Genomic DNA, 24,055 nt, shown 5'->3' with positions numbered 1-24,055 from the left:
TCTTCAAATCCTCCCTCCCTCCAGCTGTTCTCTCCCTCTTCAAAGCCTCAAACACCAGTAGTTTCATCTCTGACTTTAATGGGAATCATTGAACCAAAGGGAACACAGATTCTGCAAGCAGGCTGGTATTGCTTGCAGGATATTGGTGCACTTTGGTGACAGAGCTGCTGAGAACCTCAGAGAGGCAGGACTAGAAAACAAACCGTGGAAGCACGCTGGGGAAGGCAGCTCTGGTGAACAGCCATGGGGTGGGAGGGGCTGGAGTGTCACACTGCAGTCTTAAGCATGTGCTTCATGTGCTCCTGAGTGTAGATATCTGCTGGCAGACGTCTCTGCATGCTAAAGAGTGTCTCTGGTCAAAAACCTGTGTGAGCATCTGCTCCCTTGGAGGGGCTTCAGGATGAAAACAGCCTGTTGTTCCCTAGAGTTCGGGGGTCTGAGTGGGAGCCAGAGGGGCTCGTCCTTTGCAGAGAGGGTGAGAACTCTGGAGATGGTTTTCAGAGGCTGCAGAAGAAACACAGTGGAGCAGGGAGGAAAAGGAGGCCAGGGTAGAGAGAGGGTGGGAGGGGGAGAGAGAGAAAGAGAGCACACCATTACTATCATACTTTCAAACTTTTCCAAGACACAAACCTCATGGAGCCCACCATTACCTGTTCTCCCCTCTCCTCCTAAATGAGGATGCAGAACTATGTAATTCTTCAACAACTGATAAATCAGGAAACAGGGTTATGCACCCATTCTGAGATGGCAAAAACAAACCCTTCCTAAGTGCCTTCTGTGATATTGGTTAAACAAAGCCCACAAGTCCTTTGCTTTTGCTCTCAAAGCAGGTACAAAATGTTAACTACTAACTTAGATACCAAGCTGCAGACCATCAAGCATCCATCCACCCATCTCACCCACCAAATAGAAAGGGACCCCCAAGATGTAACCGTAAAAAACCAGGTAGCAACAGGTACACATCCTGCAAGCACTTGATAGCAACAAACTAGAACAAATGCAGTATCAATAGAAGAAAAAGCAGGTTTCTCTTGGTTGTTTAAATTTCCATGCAAGGAATAAAGCTTAATTTCCTCGAGCACTGAGCTATACGGCAGTACACTGCTAAAGCAAGTACTGAACAGAACCTTTGAACAGGCAGCATCCTCCTTAGAGAAAGGATGTGCTCATCAGTGGGATATCACAGTCCATCTTACTCATAAGCAGACTGGAAATGCTTTCAAGGAACTAGATGGCGTGAATAGTAGGCCAATATATCTTCCATGAATATTTTCTTGTGTATGACCTTTGTAGCACTTTGGGCATTCAAGAATTGCCCTCCTGAACTATAGTGTTGCAAGGAGGTTGTTGTAGTGACAGAAAAGGAAAAGGAACGTGGCCCACAGAAGCACTTCAGCACGGGGAGTTTAGAGAGCTGCAAAGTGATTACCCACATTGGGAATTACCCGGGGAAGGAGATGAGAGCACAGGTCAGGGGAAAGCCCCAGGGGAGCTCTGACCTCAGGGACTTACTTTGAACAATGACACTGCAGGGGATTTCCTTGTTTACTACAGGTGTAGGAAAAAGTTATGAAAGTGCTTTACCTGAGCCATGGCAGACCTGCTTGGATTATCTGCTGAGCTGTGACAAGTGTTTGGACTGCAGCCCCTCTGTATCACTGGTTTCCGTGGTGAGGCATTCAAGTCACTGTGGAATGTTGTCCAGATGTGACAACTGCTCTTGTGTTGCTGGGATGTGATGTGGGATGTGATGGGATGTGCTGGGATGTGATGTGGTTAGGACACACAAGTGCCAAGTAGAGTAACAGGGAAGCTCTCATTCCACCATTATTAACACACTAAACAGAGTTTTTGATTCCTTGTCTAATTACCTTAAAAATTAAAATACCACACTGCCCATTGTCTCCAGACTGACAGACAAGGAAGATCATCTTCCTCTCCCACCTTAGATACAAGTCTCTAAACATCTGTGCCTTTACTGCAGGTCTCTATTGCCAGTAGCAGCACTCCTTGATCCTGTCTCAGTCACAAGATCTAGAAAGACAAAAGCTCCCAGCTCACAACAGGCCTATGTGAAAGAAAGAACAGCTTTTTGCTGTGAAGCAAAGTTTTGCCCAACACACAGAGATCGCTTGTGTGTATGTTCACAGTATTGCCTCACTGCCAAAAATGGGTGGAAATTTTTCAAAAAAGCTACAATGTTACTTGCCTTCTTCCTTTTTAAATTGCATTTGAAATTCTGGTTTGATTGAGCTTGATCAGGTAGAATTCTACCAGAGATCTGAGAATGGCTATCCTCCTTCTGAGAAGGCAAAATAGAATCAAAGCACAGGCAAAGTGACTTTGCCATGTTCACAACACTACGTGCATTCACTTGTGACTGCATGTTCTCACAGACACTCTGACAGCTAGGAGGATGGATGTCTCAGAAGTGATTCAGTGTTCCTGCCTCTCCAAGTAAGGACTGAAAAAGCTGCAAATTCATATCTTCAGCACCCTACCAGCAAAACCAAGGGCTTCACATTCCCAGGACAAATGTTGATTTACTTTTTTTCTCTCTGTGCTTCCTTAAAAAGAAAACAACAACCAACTACACAAAGCCAAACAAACAACCTCAGCAACAAAACCCTAATCAAAGCTCTTGCTAACTCTTTATCTGATTCAGCCAAAACCAAATACACTTGTTCTTTCCCTGGCCACATTCTTCATATCCCAGATAGTATGAAGAATACTGCAGATTTGTCAGGGCTCATGCCAGGAGCCAATGCTCCCTGCCACTGAGTGCACAGCACAGGCAGAAGTAGACCCAAGCAGGCACAGAGAGGAGCAGGGTGCAATGTTGCTCTGTGTTCAAGGCAGCCACCCCAGCTGCACCACAGCCCTACAATTTCCTCCCTACTGTGCACACCAACTGAGACATGCAGGGGTCACTTCTAGGACAGAAATCCCAGTCCCAAACTTGGTGCCTGGCAGCTGGATTATTGTGGGTAGCAGCAGGAATGCACATTTTGGGGTCTGCAGCTGGTGTGTAGCAGCTGACATGCAGTGCCTAGCTAAAAGTAGCTCAGGATGGAATTTCTCTCTTGGCCACTTGGATTTGAATTTTAAGCACAAGCCACTCTCCCATCTATTTCTTTTTGCCTGCATCGTTCCTCTGCCTCAACAGCCACCAGGCACAAGAATGTGTTCCCTTGTGGAGAAGGGGAGCTGGCATTTTGGAAGAGAGCATCTCATTCCCACTCACTGGAAAGCAGAGTTTGGGGCATCTTAAAACAATGTTTAGGCTGTCAGTCCACCCAGGGCGACTGGAGGCAAGACCTATACCACCCAGGGCAGACTTTTCAACACCTCACTGATCTGGAACAGATGAACCTCAGCAGAAACAAGGAGGACAGATCAAATACTGGGATGAGCTGTGGTGGGCAGGGAGAGGAAGGACTCTAATGTTTGTCCCCCTGCCCAGACTGAGCATTTGAAGGGTTTATAGCAACTCCTTGCTACCAATCTGCTATAAACCCTGGAGCTCTTTCTGGTCTTGTTGGCATCTCCTGGGATGTGGGCTCTCTCACCTGCAGAGCTCTTGCTCAGCTCAATACTGGAATATCTCCTGGCATAGCTCTACCTCATGGTCTCTGTGACCACTTGTGTACCACCTGGACACTATTTCAGTGTTTCTGCCTCTCTTCAGGGATGGGGAGAGAACTGGGCAGGGAAGAGCTTTCTATGGCCAGGTTCTGGCCCTTCTACCCCACTGCACAGCTGGTGCCTGGAGTCAAGCCTCTACCCTGCTGCATTTCCTTAGGAAAACCACCTGTCTTGAGCCCACCTTCTGGGGTTCCTTGGGCAGCAGGCCAAAAACCACTGCAGAGGTGCAAACCCATGGCAAATGAGGGCCAGTGCTCTGTCCAGGCAGATGCATCACGGGAACGACTTGCTCTGCAAGTGGGTACTTACGTGAGGGTCCCACACAGGGTGAGGTGTGCCCGTGCCAGGAGTCCCCTCACTTCATATACTCCCCTTCGCTCACATAGTCCATAAAAGACCCCGGCAACTCAGCAAAATCTTCCAAGACAAGACTGGTGGAGTCCTCACCCAGCAGGTCACTGTCGGGCCGGGATGCACGGGGGCGCGGAGCCGGCGGCGGCGGCTGCGGCGGCGGCTCGGAGACGCTGGCCTGGCCGGAGCCGGGCAGGAGCTCCTCACAGTCCTCTGGCTCCCCCTCGGAGGAGGCTGGCCCAAGGACGTGGTAGAGGCTGGGCAAGCGGATGTCAAAGCGAAGGCCAAACTTGGCGAAGAGCTTCTCATTGAGGGAGTAGAGCTTCTCCGAGATGTCGTAGCCCAGATGGGAGGAGAAGAGCCGGGCGATGTAGCGGTCCTTCCTCAGGAGCAGATACAGCTTCTTCCTCGGCCAGGTGATGTAGCTGCAGTCGGTCTCGGCTGTCAGCGTGACCTGTGGGGCAGGGAGTGAGTGGAGTAAGCCCCACTGCCCAGGTGGGGGTCACCCGCCTTGGAGCCATGTGCTTCACTCCAGGGAATGTCCTCAGCCCCTTTGAATCCCATTCTCCTTGGAGATGGTGGGGCTGGAGAGGCCTGGTTGAATGACTGGATAAATCCTTACCTGCTGCTGTTTCCACTCCCTAAGGAGGCAAAGACCCCATTTTCCTATGCAATTAGTAGCATGTCCTCATTTAACCCAGCCACACGGATGGCTACGATTCACTCTCTTGCTTTCAGATGGTGCTCCCCATTGACATCTTAGGGACGTAGCTGAAATGAACAGGGAAGCACAGACAACCCTATCCTCCCCAGAAATGCTACAGAATTTTGCATGCCCAGTCAATCTCAGTTGCCAGCAAGTAGCCCTGGGGGAGGCTGCTGACCCATTCTGCTGCTGGATTGCACAGCCCACAGGCCCTGCTCCAAGAAGGCCCTGAGTGTTGGAAGGGCCACCTGAAAGGCTTGCCTGGTCATCCTGTACCTGAGGGACATCCTGTCTTAGCAGTTCTGCTGGACTCTGGAGGGCTGAACAGCCTTGAAGGACATTGCAGCACAGTTCAGTGAGAGAGAAAATAAAAAGGTTTTATTGTGTTTGTGTCTATGTAGAAAACTCGTGAGGGTTTATTGGATTGATTTTAGAGAACGTTTCATTTTCCTTCTGTTTTTGCCAAGGGAAAGACAGACCTTTTCCCCTTAGGTGTAGGATAAGAACAATTTCAGTCAAAAACATTAAATGGTATGTAAGTGTATATTATTATTATTATTAATAATGATATAATATTAATAATAAAATATTAAAAATTATATACAATATAATTATAACATAATAATATAATATAATTATTATATTAATAATATAATTAATAATGTAATTAATAATATAATATATTATAATATAATATAATATAATATAATATAATATAATATAATATAATATAATATAATATATAAATAATATAAATAATAATATAATATTAATATTATTAATAATATTAATATTATTATTAATAATAATAATAATAAAGACAAGAAATGCAGGAATGGTCAAACTGCCCTGGGCCACAGAAGAACATCCGAGTGTAATGGAGACACTGGCATGTGAACAAGTGCCAGAGCCAAAATATCCCGGGGGCTCCCTTTCACTCTTTGCCCAGGGGTCTCCTTGGTCAGCCGCCATGGCAGAGGGCCACTGGGAAGCTGAACACGGCTTGGCTGCATGTGTGTGTCCTTGGATTTGATATTTAATGCCAGTGCCCTGCAAACAGCTGTCTGATGAAAGAAATATAGGAGATAAAACCCGAGAACTTTCCCAGGCCAGGCAAGCAAAAAGAAGGGTCACACGGAAATTGAAATGACCAGAATCTCATGTTCCTAATCAACTTCTGGCACAGTGATCAAAAGTAATTCCTTCTTATACGGGATTGAGATGCAATAAGCAAACCTGCCACCAAACCAGGACAGTAAGACAGATTTCACTCTTGAATCCCCCCTGACACAAGTGCTCCGGCATCAGCAAGAGCCTGTAATTCAGCCTTCTGGGGGAAAGTGCCAGCCCTGAAACCAAACTCCTTCAGGCACTGGGACCCAACAGTCCTGTGGGAAGCAGACAGCCAAAGCAGAAAGCTCAAGGAAACCAGCTATTCTTGTAGACTAAGTCATGCTTCTGCCATTTTTCAGTGGGCTCAGAGTTGAAATTGTTCAATCCAGAGAGCCATGGGGCAAGAAAAACCTTGGACATGAAAAACCTTCCATGCCCTCCTCCAGCAAAGACCCGGAGTCCAACATGCACTTCTTAAACCAGATTATTGTGTTGCTAGGAATGAGGCTGAGATAAGTTACAGTTTTATTAACAGTTTTATTAACTCACCTCTCAGGTGAGAGGGACTAATGGGTTAAGCAGCTGCCAAAAGCAGCACACCACCATGGTTAAGCATGGCCACCAAGAGTAAGGTCCTTCCAGGCACACGGATGGGTCAAGTCCCACCTGATGACTGCTGGTCCCACACAGCTGCTACTCCTTCATGCCCCTCCGTAAGCACACGTGGGGTTTAGGCATTCCCAGCATATGGCCTTCCCTACCCAGGGCTCTGCCTCCCCATCCTGACGGCAGGCACAGCTGGCCTCACTGACCAGCCCCGTGTTGCAGAGCAGGAGAGGTGCCAGAGCATGGTGCTGGCAGGGCTGGTGCAGCCTGGCACCAGCCTGCTCCCAAGCTGTCTCACACACCACAGATAAAGACCCTTAGGAGGTCGGGGAACATTCAGTTCCACGGAAATCAGCTCAGAAAATGCTGTGGATGTCTTTGCAGGTTGCACGCCTGCAGTCAGCCACTGCAGTCAGCCATTTCTCTGCCCGTAGCACTGGGCGGCCATCACTCTCCCTGCTGGATTCTTGGGCAAATACAGCTCAGGAGCTAGCAGCAGTCTGCTGCCAGATTGAAGACTGTGCAAAACATGAGATACCACCAGCCCCAGCACAGCCATGCTGTTGTTGCCTTTTCTACTTTATCACCTTGGTCTGACATCCCTATTTCTGCTCACAGTCTGTTGCCCTGTGTCTCAATCACATAGACAGCTATCTCCTGCAATCATAATCACTGGTGATGGTACTCTTTTCAGGAGCAATCACCATGACCCTTTCACACATGAGCCAAATTCAGACCCTAGGAAAGCAGATTTGGAGAGCTGCCCTGGTTTAACCAAGTCTGCTTGGGGCTATCCTCGTGAGAAAGCATCATTCCTTCATGACCATCCCATATTCCCAAGGGATTAGCAAAACCCCTCCTCATAATGCCCTAACTGGCATAATGAGGATTGAATTCCTGACAGGTATCAGGCCATGCTGGGATGTATGTTAAAGACAGAGGGATGTAGGCTTAAGTAATCTTCTCCAGAAGGAAAGCCAAAGAATCGCTGTGGGGTGTTGACAGCAAGGCCAAAATCCTTTCAGTTACTGCAAATGAGAATTGGTCTGGCCTCTCAGCAGGGGATCCTCCTGCTCAGAAAGAACCATATTCGGGTGTGAATCATCCTTTCTGCTTCTCGACCCAAAACACATGACCATCAGAAACTTCTGTGAGGAGCAGGATGTTTATGGATTTACATCACTGCTGCATACTGCCACGGCTGCCATCCTGATGCTAGGACAATGCACCCTGCTAGCAGCGTGCAGGGCAAAGGCATCAGTGCAGGTACTGGAGAACACCACAAGGGAAGAGAGCTGGCAATCTGACACCTTGATTCCCTGATGAACTGGAAGGAGCACCAGGCTCCACCTTCCTTGCTATCAGCAGGTAGTAGGAGCATGCCCTGAGGTCTTCAGAACAAGGTAGAAAAAAAGGTTAAACAGTTGATCACACAATCCTGTGCTGGCTAAACCACCAGGAAGGGGAGGAAAGTATTCCTGGTCTGCTTTGAATGGCATAATGAGACCTCTCTAGCCCCTTCTCAGACATGCAGTAAAGCACCAAGGAGCAAAGCTGAGCTGGGGTTACCTGGAAGGTTCCTTCCTCAGAGGGTCGCAGCGACTCCCATTCTGGAGAGTCCAGGAACTGGTATGGAAAGACATAATGAAGGAATTGTCCGTCCTGGCACACTCGGATCCTGCAGAGGACAGGTGAGGCAGACAGACTTAGGCCACAAAACAGATGTCACACAAATCTGATGGCTCAAACAGTGTGTCCCACCAGGGAGGAAAGAAACACTTGTCTCACACATGTCTTGTACCCCCTGGGGACAGCTGCAGGTGCTTTAGTGATGAGGCTATCCCTCCTTTCTCTATGGGAAACTATCTGCTGCCACTTCCCCACACTCCATCTGTTTTCTGTTTCTTGCTACAAAGACAGCCCTCCCAGGTGCAATGCTTGGTCCTAACCCAGGACTTCTCAGCCCACAGGACTGCTGCTGTTTTCTAGGTACTTCTAAGCCAGCCCGTGGCTCTTTGTACTTGTATCTTCTTCCTGTCTCCAGGACAGCACCAGGGCATTCCCAGTCTTGGCACTGGGAAGTCATTACGCTCAGGATTGCCCAAAATCCCACTCACAGATCACCCTGAGAGCTCATAGTTTGCGGCACATTACCGCTCACTTTCATTTGGCCTTCTAAGTATCCCTTTCACCTACTTTTGCTACAATTGCCTGCCAGGGTCAAGGTCAAATGTGCACTCAGCTCTGCTTTGAGAATAGAGGGGGACCTGCACAGGCCTGAAGCAAGGACAATGCCAGAGCATTCTGGAGTTCTATTCATAGCTCTGCATCACCAGACTTGGGGCCTCTTGCTTTCCTGTCACCATGTACCCCTGTTGTACGATGCACAAAGGCATTTCTTGCTTCACAAGTTACAAGACTGTTCACCTTTGGCTTCTAATCAGCTGGCAGTGCTGCCTAGAAGGGTCAGGGAGTGGGAGGCACATTTCCTGATTCAGGCATATTCTGCATTTCCAAGACCCCACTTGCTCAGTTTAAGAGAGAGCACCATAACAGCAATGCTCTGCTGGGTCAGCAAGGACCTCGCGAGGCAATAGAGTGGATACTAGGAAAGGTAAATCCATTCCCATCTCCATGAAGCATCCTTTACCAGCCAAGATGCAAACTTTCCACTGCAAAAGAGAGCCCAGCAACTACCCACCATCACCATCTCACTGTCTGTTGCAGCACTTTCATGCCCACAGGGTAGCATCACATTATTCAGTGCGGGTCAAGACAGCTCAGACTCTTCCCCATCAATATTATTTGCAGATACAGTAAACTTCAGAGCCAGCTGCTCACCAGAGGTGTTTGATAAGGGGAAGCACTACTGGAAGCACACATACCAAATTTCCCTCCAGTGCTTTGCCATTCAACATCCCGGTGGACCCAGGGTGCTCTTAACACATCTTAGGAAAGCAACCAACACCAGAACAAAGGAAGCTCAGCCATTCTTCTTTGCACACTCCCTCACCAGAGAGGACTGGCAGTAAAACAGGAACCCCAGGTGATGCTTTGTATTCCCAAAGGAAAATCCTTGTGAGACACCTCCTGCAGCTCAGCATTGCTCCTATTTAGAGATCTTCTTCCTTTCCCATTCTTATGTAACATCAGTGCCAAGTTCCTGGCAGCAGACTGGAAGCCAACACTATTGCTATTTGTATACATCTGGATTTTGCAAATCGTTAAGTGGATATGCTGCTAAAGGCATGCCACAGGATCTTAGGTGAACAAATGCCAGTACTTGATCAGCACAGTTCATTCAATCAAATCTCAATTGCAACTGTCTAGAGGTCCCTGAGGTTCTCCTTGGTGGTCCAGAAGAACGAATATCACAACTGCTTGACAGCACAGGGAAAGAAAAACACCTGATTAGGCAGGATCCACCACAGGAGAATACTCTCTCTTTTGATGAAATAATGCTCAAAGTGAAAAATGTCAAAGCCCTGAGGGCTGGGGTGTTGGGAACTGGAACTTCTCCCTGAACACTGCTGGCCAAGGAGAGCAGGTGAACTGAGGCCTCAGCACACTCAGCACACAGCTCTTCACATCACAGAGGTGTGCCTGGTACCCCCAGAGACCACAGGTCCAGACACACTGCTCTCCTGCCTTGAGAAACACATTCTCACAGCCCATCTGCTCCCACCAGAAATAAGATCACTTCAAAATGACAGACAAAGGAGTAAAGATTCATCAAAAGTACCACAGGTAAGCCTGAGCTGGCCACTTCATTGCCCATAGCTTGAGTCTGCAAACCCTTCCCCTGAAATACTCCTAAGTTAGAAAAGCAAAACAAAACCAATGCCCCAAAACGCAAATTTCCCCCTTCCCCAGCAAACTGATGCATAGCTCAGATCCTTTTCAGAGGAAGAAAACAATCCTCAGCCCAGTTTCTAGAGAGGGTGATAATACAACAGTAAGCCACAGCGGACTGCTGTCAGACTTTGTTCAGAAATGGGGGAGCCCTTACCTGCCGGACAGCAGCAACGAGAGGCGGTCAATGGGCGTCTTGCCCTCCACCGCGTAATTCTGGTCTCTGACTAGTGACTGGACCTGCTCTTCACAGCACTTCACGATTTCTTTGTAGACTTCCAGGGGCACCTGCAAGGGCAGGTACATGGTCTTGTAGAGGAGGTCAAACTCTTCTGGGATGGTGTTTCTGCGGAGCCGGTACGCCAGGTGAGCCAGCTGAAGCAAGCAGGCGAGGACCAGCAGCATGTTCCAGACGAAGATATCCAGCCCACAGGCGCTCAGCCAGCCCCACAGAGCATAGCAGAAGTAGCCTGGGGCCAGGAGGCCAAAGATATAGAGGGACCCAAAGATGCCACTTCCCCCCATGTAACCCAGGAGGACAATGCAGCTGGCCAGCTGGTAGGCTGCTTCCTCCGTAATCTCCTTCCAGCCATCACACACAGGAGGCCGGAGAACAGCCTGGTCCCAAGAGGGGCTGTTTGCGCTCATCCTTCCCCAGTCCCCACCCTCCCCAGCCGTCCTGCGCTCAAAATGAATTGTCATATACAAAGGGTGCTGCAGAGGTTGGAAACCAGAGCTGCTGTGTAGCTGTTCCTCCTCCTCTTCCTCCTGAGCACCGTCTGGTCCCACAGCAGCGCCTCAGAGCAACATGTTGAAAAAGTGCTGCCGAATGTTTTTGCTACCGAAAAATTCCAAGTGTTCGTTTTTCCTCTTCGCGGCTCACAAAGCGTCGGCTGGCCTCCTTCTTAGCCACAACAGTGAGAAAAGAAGCTGGCAAACGTGAGGCCAAAAGAGCTCAGTCAAAAAAAGAGTCGAGGCCATTAGCTGGAAAACTCACAGACAGGACGGAGATCTCCTTGCACTCCCTGTCTCGCCTGCGCTGCGGCAAATGGAATAGCGACTGTGAGAGAGCAGCAGAGGGAGCTGGTGTTGAGTGTGGAATGTGTATCTCTTGGCAGTGGAACGGAGAGAGACCCCAAATGGATAACCATGTTTGGAATTGAAATCCAAGGAGCAAAAGCAGCGAGGAGAACAGAGAGCAAGCATGCACCCGCTACTTAACATAACTCAGGCGGCCAGATAAGCCCAGCGCAGTGCGAGGAGGGGAAAGGAGAAGGGAAAACAACCTGCTTATCGCAGCCAGCTCCAGTCACACATCGGGCTCTCCACTGCTCTGTGCTCCTGCAAGAGAGTGACTTTCAACCCGCAGAAAAAAGGAGAAAGGTCACCCTCTTCTCCTACTGTGGCTCATAACTGTGGCAGGGACTTGGCAAAAGAAAAGAGGCTGGCTCTCAATTAATACCTTCCAGCTCCCTTACTCCAGGGAGCTCCCTCTCATGGGACGTTTTAGATCAAGGGGCACAAGGGAAAGCTTTGCACAGCCAGAGAACTGTGAATGGAAGGGATAAAACTAGAGCAAACAAGCCTCTGGCACGCAGTTTCATCTATCATGAAGATGACACTATCCTGCCAAAAGCTCTGTGAGTGTGTAACGCTTGGAAGCACATTTTGTGGGGAAATCCTAGTTGAGGGATTACAGGCTCTGTTGGGAAGCACCCTTGAGAAACATCATCTCACATTCTCATTTCTTTTAATAGCTATTTAGAACCTGCCCCAGACCTTCATTTAGCCCAAAGAGGACAGCCAGCACTTCCCACTCAGGTAACCCAGGACACAGGCACAAGAGGGAGCCTTTGAGGTCAGTCCTCTGTGGTCATCTACACAAAACATGCATAAATGCAATTCCTCCCCTGCTTCAAGTAACACATTATCAGTCACACAGGCAGGATCTGCCCCACTGCCAGGATGCAGTTACATTTCAGGCACTGACGCAGCCCACGTGGTCTCCCAACACAGTATGAAGTCAGCCTGCACGGGTCAGTGGGGTAGAGATAGGGTTTCAAGGGTGGTCGTGTTTCAGGCCGAGCTTGCAGCTGCCCTGCCTAACATACCATTCCCATTGGCACCATTCAGTTAAAGACACACTAATCGTCTCTCCTAACTAACAGTGCTCTGGAATAACACTGTCTCCCGGGCAAGGCTGCAGCAATGCCTTATGGCAACCTTAAAGAATTCATCGTGGTCTTGGCCAGTACAATCTTATTTCTGCAATGATGAGGCCATGGGCAATACAGAGCTGCATGGTTCCTAAGAGCAATCCTGGCAGGTTGACACATGGGAAGGAAAGAAGACAAATAAAGCTTTGCATAGGGTGAGTACAGTCCATTCAAAAAGATGCTTTGTGTTCAGGGTAAAGTGAAAAAGGCAACTTGGTCCTCAGAGGCCTCTTATCTAAGTGAAGAAATAAATCCTAGCTACTGAAGCAGAACAACACTCATCTGCAAGAGTTATGGGGAAATTAAGCTTTCTCTCAGCCTTCTCTGCAAAGTAGGACAGATGATCTTATAGCTAAAGCACCACAATAAAAATCTTGGGATCCAGGTTCTGTTTTTCATACCATTGCCATATACTTACTGTATGATCCCGACAGCAACTTGTCTACCTTTAGGCCTCTGCAAAAAATTCGTAAGGAGCCTTCTCTCCAAGATAGGCTGACATCTGATGAAATGGGGAGTTGGGACATGAAGATTGTGAACACTTAGGAGAAAGATACATTACATAAGATCTGTGAGACAAAACGGAACTTCTATGAATAGAAACTTAGAACTACATTAGAGGAAGCATCCTAAGAAGCACCATTGCAATTTCTCCTACCTTTTCATACTACCAAAACCCTTTTGCAGGAACATCAAAGAATGTGGGAAAAAAAGGAAGTCAATAATTTCATTCTTCAGTTAGGTAAATTCCTGAGTAAAAAATAAACTGGAACACAGTGTTAATAACTCATTAGGACAAAGAAAGTCCTTTAGCTGACATCTTCCAAAACATAAACAGTTGTGTTGCAGTGATGCTGAAGCTAGCACTGTGGGTGAGGATGACCTGTTGTAATTTCTCTGTGAAAGGCAGACAGGAAGCTTTCAACCCACAGTAATAACAGAACAAAGCTCTCATTGGAAACTACACAACTTTTTGGCTGGGTCCCAATGTGACATCGTAGAGAGAACGATACAGCACTTTAAAAGGCAGATCTCAGAGCACACATTAGAGATTAACTTAGTGTTTTCAGACTCAAATTTCTAAAAGGAGGATTTGTTAAGTGATTGAACCACCAAGACTAAATCTTCCTTCCTCCCTGGACAGTACCATGGCCATACAGATCATTTTTCCAGCACTTTCAGTTTTCCATCCAGCAAAAGTAAAAACACCCTCTTATTACCACAGAGATTTTATTTTCATGCCTTGCTTTGATGAGATTAAGTGCGCTTCATCCAGAGATGCTGGTTCATCCAAGACGAGCGTTGAAAAGCCAATACTGAAGCAATGGGAAAGGGACATACCAAAGTTGAAAACGATTTGGAATGAAGATGGCAAGTTCACAGAAAACAGCTGAGCAACATTAAGACCCTTTCCTGAAAGTCAAGCATTACTACAAAATGTGTTTGTGATGAAGAAAAACAGACATGTCAAGCTTTTCAGCACTGAAACAGGCAGGAAACAGGTACTTCACTGATTTCCCCACTTGAAATGGACTCAACCAGTAGCACTTAATATTTAGCTGCATGTGATGATGCAATGCAGGTACAGCCTGCACTATGTTTGGCAAATAAATCCTCTGTCCTTGAGAGCCACGCAACACAGAGATTATCAGTCCCAAATCTCACAGCAGCTGAATGACTGGTTATTTTGCCCATCCCTTAGGAAGTCAGGTTCACTGATCCCATAAGCTGAAAACTAGCTCAACCACCTGTGTTGAGAACACTAAGACCTTGGTGGCTTGAAGTCAGAGAGGGCATAATCAAACACCTCTTTTTTGATTTATTATATAGTGCATTGCTGGCATTAGTCTGCAAAACTGTTACTTATGCAGGAATAACCCTGCAGCTCCAAAATATACACATTTGGTTTACAACTGTTGGGGAAGGTCTCAAGCCTACTCTGGACAAGCTCACAGTGAATTACAAAGGTTCAAAGATGGCATGTATTGTATCTAGTTGTGCTGCTCTGTAGTTTAGTCAAGTTTCCTGCTACTGCCATGTTTCACACCCTCAAGGTACACACCACCCTGTGCAGGGCAGTGCCTGTCACCAACACTGTCAGAAAGTATTAACACAGGAGCTCCCACTCCCTGAATGAAGCCCTGAATCCACTCCACAGGAATACCACAGTAAGAACTGAAACTGCTCAGCAAGGAATTTGCTTTGACTACAAGGTTCTTCCATTGTTGCTTTAAGTATAGAGTTGTCCAGTATCCTTTCTGTACCTGTTGCACACAGGTACATCAGCATCCCACTCATTTCCAAAAACTTTCTAAAGTACTTGGCATGCTTTTATCCTCATGGAGGTCTAAACATCCCAATTCTTAAATGAGCAGAATTTGTGTAAAATTGTGCAGGAACATGTTTTTTTCTTTTCTTGACCTGATATAAACAGCACTCCACTCTCACTTGGCCACTCCCTGCCCTGCTCTGTGGCACCATTTCCACATTACCCAGACCAGGCTATCACAAAGCTGGTGCTCATCCACCTTTTAGCATTCTCTTCAGTTCATGCTCTGATGCACAATGATTCAACAAGAAATGACCTTAATGAAGTTTCCACCTCAAGACAGTAATAAACACCAAGAATTCTGAGCACCAAGTCCTGCTCCTCAAACAGCTACAGTGCCACAGGCAGCTTTGAATGCTTTCTGCCAGAGCCACACCTGCATCCCTACTCTGAGGCTGAAAGCCAGCATGGACACAAATCTTGCCTCAAGACAGGACCTTCAGAAAACATTCCCAGAGGAAGAGTCTAAACTCTCCTCAAGCAACTTGTGAGTCTCAGCAGAGGCAGCACCAAGTGTCACATGCTAAATGTTCACAATCAAAAGCCATTGCTAGATCAGGACAGGCAAGGCCCAGCAGGCAGAGAAACAATGACTGCACCCACTCCTCCCGCAGGATCAAAGCCAGGAGAAAAATCAAGACAAAGCACAGACTTTGTATCCTTAGTTTCTGAAGAGAAAACTCATCAGGAGAAAGAGTAATTAGCAATACCATCTTCAGGAAAGTCAACTCACCACAGGAAGACTAACATTAGGGTTCCACAACTACACAGTATGAAGCCAGAAAAGCCCCATCTGTAACAAACCAGAAATTGCACCTAACATTTCTCTAGATTGTAAGAAGGAATCAAAGGAAACAACCACCCTCCCACTATCATGTAATACAAGTGAAAAAAGCCAGAAAAAAAAAGGCCCATGCATGCATAGCTCAAAACCAACATACCAAAAACTCAGCATAAAAAAAAGCTTTACTTTCAGGCAAGTAGCCTGTACATACAAGTCACTTGCACTGAGAGGGAGCAATCCTCTGCTCCCTTTCCCCTGAAGAACCACTGGCTCAAGCGAGTTTGAGACGGGAAGTACCTAAATTTTCACTATAAAGAATGAAGGTCGGGTAAGGGTATTCAAAAACCGTCAGAAGGATTAGAACATGGGGAAATCAAAACTCTAAGGAAGCTCATTTCATAAGACCGTGGTCACCGTTGTACAAACATAGTTACAGCTGCTGTCATGAACAGCACTACAAGCTTCAGCATGACTGCTGAAAGCTGCAAGACTGCAATGCTGCTAGCATGATTTCATGACTTGCATCAGCAGGAAAACCCACCAAAGTCCTCTCTGCTCAATCACACCACCACAGTCATCAGTGTTACTATGCTAATGATTAAGCAGGCTTTTCTCATTCTCTCATTCTTGCAGCATGCTGCTTTCAGTAAGGAGGGCACTTTCATTTCTTTACTTAAAAAGAAACAGAAGTCAGGAACATTGGTCATTTTCAGGCTTTAATTAAGAGGAAAAAATATATTTTCTATTGCAGTGGTCAAGAGCAAACTGTGGAAAAGCTACAGATGCGATGCATACTCTTAGAGACTCTTTATAAATAGATTCTTTGTTTATATTTATTCTTTGAAGTAACTTGCAGAAATAATTTATTTTGCAGCTTCCCAGAACACAGTCACACCAAAGACATCATCTAGAAGAGAAAGGAAACACAGTTTCACAAAACATGGATTTCCACTGGATACTGAGTAATAGTTCCACAATCAACAAAAAAATCCCAGCAGAAACCCACAAAAACCAACCCCTATGTGCCCTAGCACCAGAATTCTAAAGTGAGGTTTGCATCTCTTTGAAGACAACAGAGGCAACACCATTCTCTACTGCTGAAGGGTGACTCACAGAGGCTGTGTACTGCCAGGGGCTTCACCACCCTCACAGGACAGCAACGCTGGCTGTCATGTCAATGAGGACTGCTCTGCCTTCTCTCTCATAAGGGCAACACCACCATGAACAGTTCTCTGGGCCTTCCAGTGGCACCAGCTGAGGTGCCAGGGCACTTCAGAGGCAGAGGTCTTGAAGGCTGTACTCACCCCAGTCAGTCCTGCTCATCTCACTCAGATCTTGAAGCCCAGAGCTCTCATACACTCTTTGTGTGCTTCAATTAGGTGCCCACAGTTTTCTTCTCCCTTCTCAATAATGCTGCAAAATGAAAAGATTTTAAGGGTTCAACAATAAAATGTTCACTTACTTTTAGTCAAAGAAACAGAAGTGACAAAGTGTTGGGGACAATTAAAAATCCCTATTAGGATCCAGAGATTTTTTTTTGCCTGTTCTGTCCAGGGTCGTGCTGTTTTGGACAGCATAAAACTATCCCAAAAAGTTACCCAAGTCTGGAGCTGTGCACCTAAAACTCTAACAACAGGCATAACAGAACTTCCTATTAACAGGCCAGAGTCTATTCTGGGCAAGTCCCGATGGGGATTTGTTATACAACACAAGGCTGTCATGTCATCAAGTATGCTGAGCGTGCAGTTTGAAATTATTCAATAGGGAAGCAACAAAATTTCTCCAGTAAGCGACCAACACAGAACAGGTTAATCAGTAAATGGTATTTTAGTCCAACTTCAGTTGCAATTTAAGGACCCTGAAGCAAAAAGCAAAACAAAGCACAACAGCTGTCCAGCTACTGTTGAAAAAAATATTCACCATATATGGTAACTTCAGATGTTAATCATCAATGCAAGAGCCTCTGATTGTTGATGTATCACGTATACCACAAAAGCAGTTCAGACTTGCTTTCTGACTGAATGACAGAGTTGTTTAGTTTTCTTCTTTGGTTTTATTTCAATGAGCATGGACATGTCCCCTGGCTGCCCAGGGCAAATCCATCTGACCAGTAACACTCATCCTACTACCCTTTTCTTAGGGGGCCCTGGATTCACCTTCACTAAACCATGTAACTAGACATGCTCCCCTAAATTTAACAAAAACAGTGTTCCGTATTATGTCACCTACCAAACACCATCCATACCACCAGCAAGGTAAAAAAAAAAAAAAAAAGGAGACAACTTGGTCATCAGATTCAAGGTTTTTAAACTTTAAAGATTCACTGTCAAAAACAAAGGAGCTCCATTTTGAGGGTGCACTTTGTACTATTTTATAGGTCCTATGATCATGACTAAGCCTATAATCACCAATGCAGCTATACAGGTCACTGTAAAATTTGAACTTCTCGGGGAAATGTCATCCTCTGAGACCCAAAAAAACAGAGTATTTTGCTTTATTTAAAAGACAACGTAATTTATACTCAGGTGAACAATAAGAAGTTATCACCTGCTGGTACAGGTGCCTCAGGTATGTGTTGCCTCGATCAACAGTGAGAATTAACAAGCAGCACTAAAAGCTGATCTTTGAAACCTGTTTTAAACAAGGGCTACGAGGTTTTAACCTCTTCATTTCTAAATTATCTTTCTAAGACAGCTTCCTCTCCCCCTCTACCCTCTCCCTCCTCCATCGGAAGCTCCAGCACCCTCCGCCCGGGGTGGGGAGCGCTCCCCAACTCCCCGCGCACGCTGGCAGGGGCACAGACTGCTGGAAGGGAGGAGCGGGAGGGAATGGCGGCGGGGCAGGGGCGCACACCGCGGAACGGGAGCTGCGGCCGGGTCCCTACCAGGCGTCCCGCGCCTTCTTGGTCTCGGGGCAGGCGCAGCAGGGCTTCAGCGGCTTCTTGGCCTCCCCCGCCTCCGCCGCGCCCTTGCCGTCGCAGGTGGCGGCGGCCACCGAGGACATGGCGGGCACTTCCCGGCACCCTCAGCCCGCGGGAGAAGGGGCCGCCGTGGCCGTGCGAGCGCCGCTGGTTCCGGGAAGGCTTCGCCCGCCCCTTCCCGGCCCGCGGCCTGCTGGGAGGGGAAGGCGCGGAGCCCTCCTCCGCCGGCTCCCCCGCCTCTTCGTGGCCGGCACCGCAAGGCCGGGGCGGGCGCTGCCGCTCAGTGGCGGGACGAAAGTGACATTTTCCAGGCACACTCGGCAGTGAACGAGCCAGAAGGGGAAGGAGGGAGCGGGCAGCCGGGAGGAAAAATGGTATCGGTCAGGCGAGAGCAGCCGGCACCCGCCGCAGTCAGCAAGAGCAGCAGGTGACGCCCTCGGCTCTGCCAGCGCCGGGCTCCACGCTGAAAGCTGTGGCCAGCCACCTAAACCTCTTTGTGCCTCCTCAGCCGGTGGGGAAAACAGAGGAGCAGCTCTTTGTGGGGGTGGCTGCACGGATACAGCACCATCAGTGGGAACATCAATGGCGCGGTTTCATGGCAGCGGCGCAGCCGGGCCGGCCCTTGGCATTGCTGCAAAAGGATGTGCTCTGACGCTTGATCTTTCATGCTTTCAAGCCTAAGCAACAAGAAGGGATAGTTAGTCTGTGAAACAGAAAGCAACTAACAAGCTCCAAGTGCCGTCCATGCTCGGCGTGCTTCAGTGATCCCAGACCTGGAGGGAGAGTAGCAAATCTTGGAAAGAAAGATGTGCACTGATACTGGTCACAAAGAATGTAGAATTTACAGGCCACAAAGACATCTGGCAGAATGCCCAAGATAAGGAAGAAAGTAATAAAGCCAACTCGGCAATTGTGTTAAAATAGCTCCAGCTGCAGAAAAGTTGATTCTGGTAGGGGGAGATGGTGACCAGCTCATGTGCCACTGACCCCAGAAACCCACTGATTCAAGCAGAAAACTGAGCATGCAGACTATTTCACATGAAAAGTGAGAAAATCGTTAACCAACAGAAGATAGAATACTAATTAATAAGAGAACTATGCTACTTGTAGCCAATGAACACAAATTCCTTTGTTTGCTAAAATGTGTAAATAGTAAAAAGCTTTGGTAGTTGGTGTGCTTGATCTGTGGGATACCATGGAACACCCAGGCTTGCACAACTCTAAAATAAATAATCAGTGGCTCCCTTGAGTGTGTAATTAATGTGTGGGTTGGTGCACACCAGGTAATAAACCTGATTTTTGTGGACAACAGCATGGGCAATAAAGAAGATACACAGCTGCTTTTCCTTTGTAGTCTGTCCCAAACCGAGGCATCAGTAGCCACTCTTGTCTTTTAGATCTCTGCCACATACAAGCCACAGCTTGACTCTTAGGCCACAGTCTGTCACCTCCCAGGCTACACTTGTGTTTGCCACCAGTCCTGATGACTCCAGTGTGATACATACTAGACTGGCAGGCACACTGCAGACCAAAGGGATACCCCACACAGGTCATGGGGGAAGGGCAGGACAGCAGTGGATTTGACACTGCTGAGACCTTGCAAAGGGAAAAGATTAATATGCCCACCGGGATGCAGCTGCTGTGCCTTTAGTGGGGTGCTGCAAGAGTGAAAAAAACCTGGCAGTTTATGTCGTGCACTAAGGGGATCCAAAGTCGTAGGAACACTGACAAGAACAAGGAGGAGCAGAAAGTGTCACTCACTCACTCACTCACTCACTCACTCACTCACTCACTCACTCACTCACCTCACTCACTCACCTAATCAGCCACCTACTGAATTATCTGAATTATTATTATTATTATTATTATTATTATTATTATTATTATTATTATTATTATTATTATTATTATTATTATACCGAATTATCCATGCATCTCTGCTCAGCAGCCCCACTTGTTCCCCACTGTGCCATTTCTCTGGCAAGGTTGTGCAGGTGACCTGCACTCATGCAGCCTCCTGGTTCAGCACACGTGCATGGTGAGGCCATGCAGCCAGGTGTGATGATCTGGAACACATACAAGTTGCACTTCTTGACCAAAATACGATTTTCATAAACTCACACAAGCATGCTGCAAGATAAAAGCCAAGATTGAAGCATCTATCAAAAGTACACATTAGTTCTCCAGAGCAGTGCCTTGTTCCTAGTTGTTAAACATACTAAGCATGTTTTCCTTTAAAATGAAATAGCTTTGTTTTTTCTTCCTAAAGCTTTATCTGCTGGCCACTTTCCAAAGGCCTAGATAGAGCTGTTGATAGCAACACAAACTCTGAAGGAAAGACTGTAATAAAACCTCCAAGAGGATTTCTCAAGTTTGCAGTTCAATGGTATCTTTTATTTAGCTTTTTTTTTAATATTACAAAGAAAGTTTGAAAGACATTGATTTGATCTGTAGAGACCAGGAAGACACAAAACAAAATACATTTCATACTCTGGCCAAAGTTATGGAATACCAAGGGCAGAGGGATGTTAAAATTTAGTCATCTTGAGAGATGACTCCAGATTGGTCTGCACGAAGGTATGGCCTCTGAAGACTAAACATCTCTAGAAACTGCATTCCACTCTAGCAGAGTTCCAAATAGATTAAGGAGGAGCATGGCTATTTGGGCCACACTCCCTGCAGGGTAAGAGTTTGTAAGAGAATTGCCCCAGAAGAAGGAATCGTTTCTCAGTGGGATAAAAGGACAGCGGTGGGAAGGGAGGAGAAGGAAGAGACTAGGCATTAAAGCATGGTTAACACATTTTGATATTGCTAGCACCAATTTGGAGTACAATGCAGAGGGGAGACCACAGCCATTTCTCTTCTGACATTGCATTGTGCTTAAGAATTGGTTGTTAACTCAGTGATTTTTGTTTTCTGTTTGTCCTCTGCCTGCTGAGAGTGGCAGAAGAATTATGTTAGAGAGCTACATGTCAGAATGAACAGATTTATTTACCAGTCAAGGAGGAATAGCTAAGGGCAGGTTACTGAGATGAGACTGCAAGAAAATTATCAGAACAAGTACCCAGGAAAAAAGATCCAGTGCAAATCTCAGTCTCAGAAAGAGATAATGAGAAAAGATCCTCCCTCAAGTTGCCATATCATTTGGCAGCCTGGTGCCACATGTGAGAGTACAAGGACTGCAGGCAGCACTGGACATTTACAGCTCTTGATTTAGGGGACTAATGGGTGAAAGAGGGAGACACTGCCCAGCTGTCATGGGTTTCCAAATTATTTCCCCTGTATAGGCCTTTATCAGAATTGAAGAACATACAGCAGTGGCTCAATGTGTAAATATCACAGCAGCACTGCAGTCATTGCTGTTGGCTTCTTGTGTCTTCAGTTTCACCCACTAAAAGAATGATTGTCAAAAAAAATATGTACTTGTCTCCAATGTACAGATTTTTCAAGGAGCCTCAGAAATGTATTTACATTCATTGTTACTGTTAGGTTGGGTAACCCCCTATCAATGCCAGTTGAAAGTAACAGTCTGGGGTAGTCTGGGGTTTTCCAGATTTTTTACATTTCTGATATACATGATAGAAGGTAAATTAAGCTGTGGAAATTTTGTGTGATGAAACTGAGCTGAAGGTATTTTGATATTTTCCCTGTAGTGCCTATTCTGGGAACCACTTTATCATCTTGAAAAAAGAAACCTGTTATAGTCTAAAGAAGTATTTTTGGTTTTGACTGAGCATAAACGTAAGACAGCCAATGCTCCAGCAGCCCAGTCAACCATATGCTGTGTTTTATTGTCAAAGAAGTTGTTCATGTTTTGTGTCAATGCTTAGATAATGTGAAAATAAATGATTTCAAAGCTCTGAGCAAGATGTCTTGTCAGGACCCTGTTGCCTCTTACATCAACTGCCCAAGAACAGGATGGAGTTTCTCTTTCTGATCAGAGTTGCAGACCTGCTACTACCAAATGCTATCACTCAGCAGTGGGACCAGAGAGAGGATGAAAGCTGGGATAGAAGGACTTGTGCTCCAATCTAGTACAATGGAAGAGACTCTAAGGTGATTATTTACACCCCCTCTAAGGTTCAAACTCCACCTTTAGGTGAAGGCAAGGGGTTCGAACACCGGGCTGATATCACCTCGAGAAGCAGTGCACCAGTCCCTTCCCAGACTGAAGAGGCAAATCCTCATGTTTCAGGACTACACCATGAATTCTGTACACAAGGATTCTGTACCACAGGACTGAACCTTCCCCTTCCTGGGAGACCACCTCGCAAGTTAGTATGGAGGAAGTCTCCTTGCATACTGGCAAGCAAGCCCTTAAAAACACAAGAGCAGAATCAAGATTACTTTAAAGGCTTTTGTGTCTCTTGAATGCTCTACAAAGCCAGCACTGCAAAAGATCATCTCTTGCCAGAAACACAGCCAAATCTTCAGAGCACCAGCCTGGAGGTGGAAGATAGTTGGAAAGAATGAAGTCACTTCCCAGTTTAAAACTAGAACTGCTGTCTCTAACAGCAAGACACAGCCCACAGCATCTCAGACATTCTGGGGTCTCATGCTGGGACCAGGATCTGGCCCCACTCTCCCCAGTAAAGAAGACAGCAACCCTCCTACAAGCTTTGGTATAAACTTAAAAGGTATTCCTCACATTGTTTTCTGCACATCTCTCACCACCTTGTGCTAAGATTAGGACTATCATCACTTTCATATTCACATCACTATCATCCCTTCTTCTCACTTTCCATTGAAAGCATATCCAAACATATTAATTAAGATTAGGAATTTGCCATGCATGCAACACTGCAAAATCCGAATCAGCGAGTTCAGTGTGCAGTCTCTCTGGTAATAAGGCAAAAGAAGGAAGGTGGTGTTTTGTACTGCACCACAAAATAACCTGCCTGTCCCACATATGTTAGAAGCAGGAGCTATGAGCCTTTAGACACAAGACATGTGGCAGATTTTCCATAATGCAGACAGGCAGCAGCTGATGCTCAATAAGCATTTAAAGGCTGGTCAGGCTTTTTTCAGTGCTTGCTGGGGTGACTGACCAGCTGTTGCCTTTGTGGAGGGAACACCCATGAAAATCTGAGCATTTTGGAATAAATCCCATTGCACAGACTCATGGGAAGGACAGGTGTTTGCACTCAAGTGGCTGCATGTGTTACCAACACAACAAAAGAGCATGACAGAAGAAGACAACTGTCTGTTTTCTGACAGTCTCTACACGTAGTAACTTAGAAAATTTTAACCTGCATTTGGGAAATAATATCACTGGTCCTCCAAAAGACATGAATCTGCAAAGGACTGTCACTCACTGCGGACTCGCTGTTTTCAGGTAAAAATCAGAAAAAATAGCCCAGGTTTAAAAGCACTGAGGCATGAAGCAGATACACATTAGTCACCCCTGGTGATTTTTTTTTCCTCCAATATTGCAGAGTTACCTGAGACAGTGGCCTATAAAGATCCTTCCAAACCTCTTCCATTCCCAGTTCTCCCGACTTGAAAGAGCAAGATTTTCAAACTTCTGCAAAAA

The 24,055-nt window shown here is 46.5% G+C and overlaps 2 protein-coding genes across 3 annotated transcripts; both read right to left on the bottom strand.

Annotated features, from left to right (window-relative positions):
* Positions 1 to 58: 58 nt before the first annotated feature.
* On the bottom strand, positions 59 to 11,379 carry POPDC2 (popeye domain containing 2). 2 transcript variants are annotated; one of them, XM_063394064.1, is made up of 4 exons: positions 10,431 to 11,379; positions 7,991 to 8,099; positions 3,955 to 4,450; positions 59 to 504 (listed from the first exon to the last, which is right to left on the bottom strand). In XM_063394064.1, the coding sequence occupies exons 1-3, from the start codon at positions 10,973 to 10,975 to the stop codon at positions 4,001 to 4,003; spliced, it is 1,104 nt and encodes a 367-aa protein (XP_063250134.1). In that variant the 5' UTR covers positions 10,976 to 11,379; the 3' UTR covers positions 59 to 504; positions 3,955 to 4,000. The 2 variants fall into 2 exon arrangements, with proteins under 2 accessions (XP_063250134.1, XP_063250135.1); XM_063394065.1 differs by having other exon boundaries at positions 4,093 to 4,450.
* A 4,920-nt stretch (positions 11,380 to 16,299) lies between these two features.
* Positions 16,300 to 18,710, bottom strand: LOC134548876 (cytochrome c oxidase copper chaperone). The gene is made up of 3 exons (XM_063394061.1): positions 18,487 to 18,710; positions 16,907 to 17,015; positions 16,300 to 16,509 (listed from the first exon to the last, which is right to left on the bottom strand). The coding sequence occupies exons 1-2, from the start codon at positions 18,603 to 18,605 to the stop codon at positions 16,931 to 16,933; spliced, it is 204 nt and encodes a 67-aa protein (XP_063250131.1). The 5' UTR covers positions 18,606 to 18,710; the 3' UTR covers positions 16,300 to 16,509; positions 16,907 to 16,930.
* Positions 18,711 to 24,055: the final 5,345 nt, after the last annotated feature.

Source organism: Prinia subflava, chromosome 3 (assembly GCF_021018805.1).
Source record: "Prinia subflava isolate CZ2003 ecotype Zambia chromosome 3, Cam_Psub_1.2, whole genome shotgun sequence".
In the NCBI taxonomy this organism is placed as follows: Eukaryota; Metazoa; Chordata; class Aves; order Passeriformes; family Cisticolidae; genus Prinia; species Prinia subflava.
Note: the sequence above shows the minus strand (reverse complement) of the source record. Positions and strands in the feature narration are given on the sequence as shown.

Coding starts and splice junctions, on each gene's coding strand:
- POPDC2 (XM_063394064.1), bottom strand. CDS start 10,975: ATGACAATTCATTTTGAGCGCAGGACGGCTGGGGAGGGTGGGGACTGG. Junction 8,100..10,430: donor TCGTTGCTGCTGTCCGGCAG/GTAAGGGCTCCC, acceptor TGTCCTCTGCAG/GATCCGAGTGTGCCAGGACG. Junction 4,451..7,990: donor CTGAGGAAGGAACCTTCCAG/GTAACCCCAGCT, acceptor CCTGCCCCACAG/GTCACGCTGACAGCCGAGAC.
- LOC134548876 (XM_063394061.1), bottom strand. CDS start 18,605: ATGTCCTCGGTGGCCGCCGCCACCTGCGACGGCAAGGGCGCGGCGGAG. Junction 17,016..18,486: donor AAGAAGGCGCGGGACGCCTG/GTAGGGACCCGG, acceptor TTCATTTTGCAG/CATTATTGAGAAGGGAGAAG.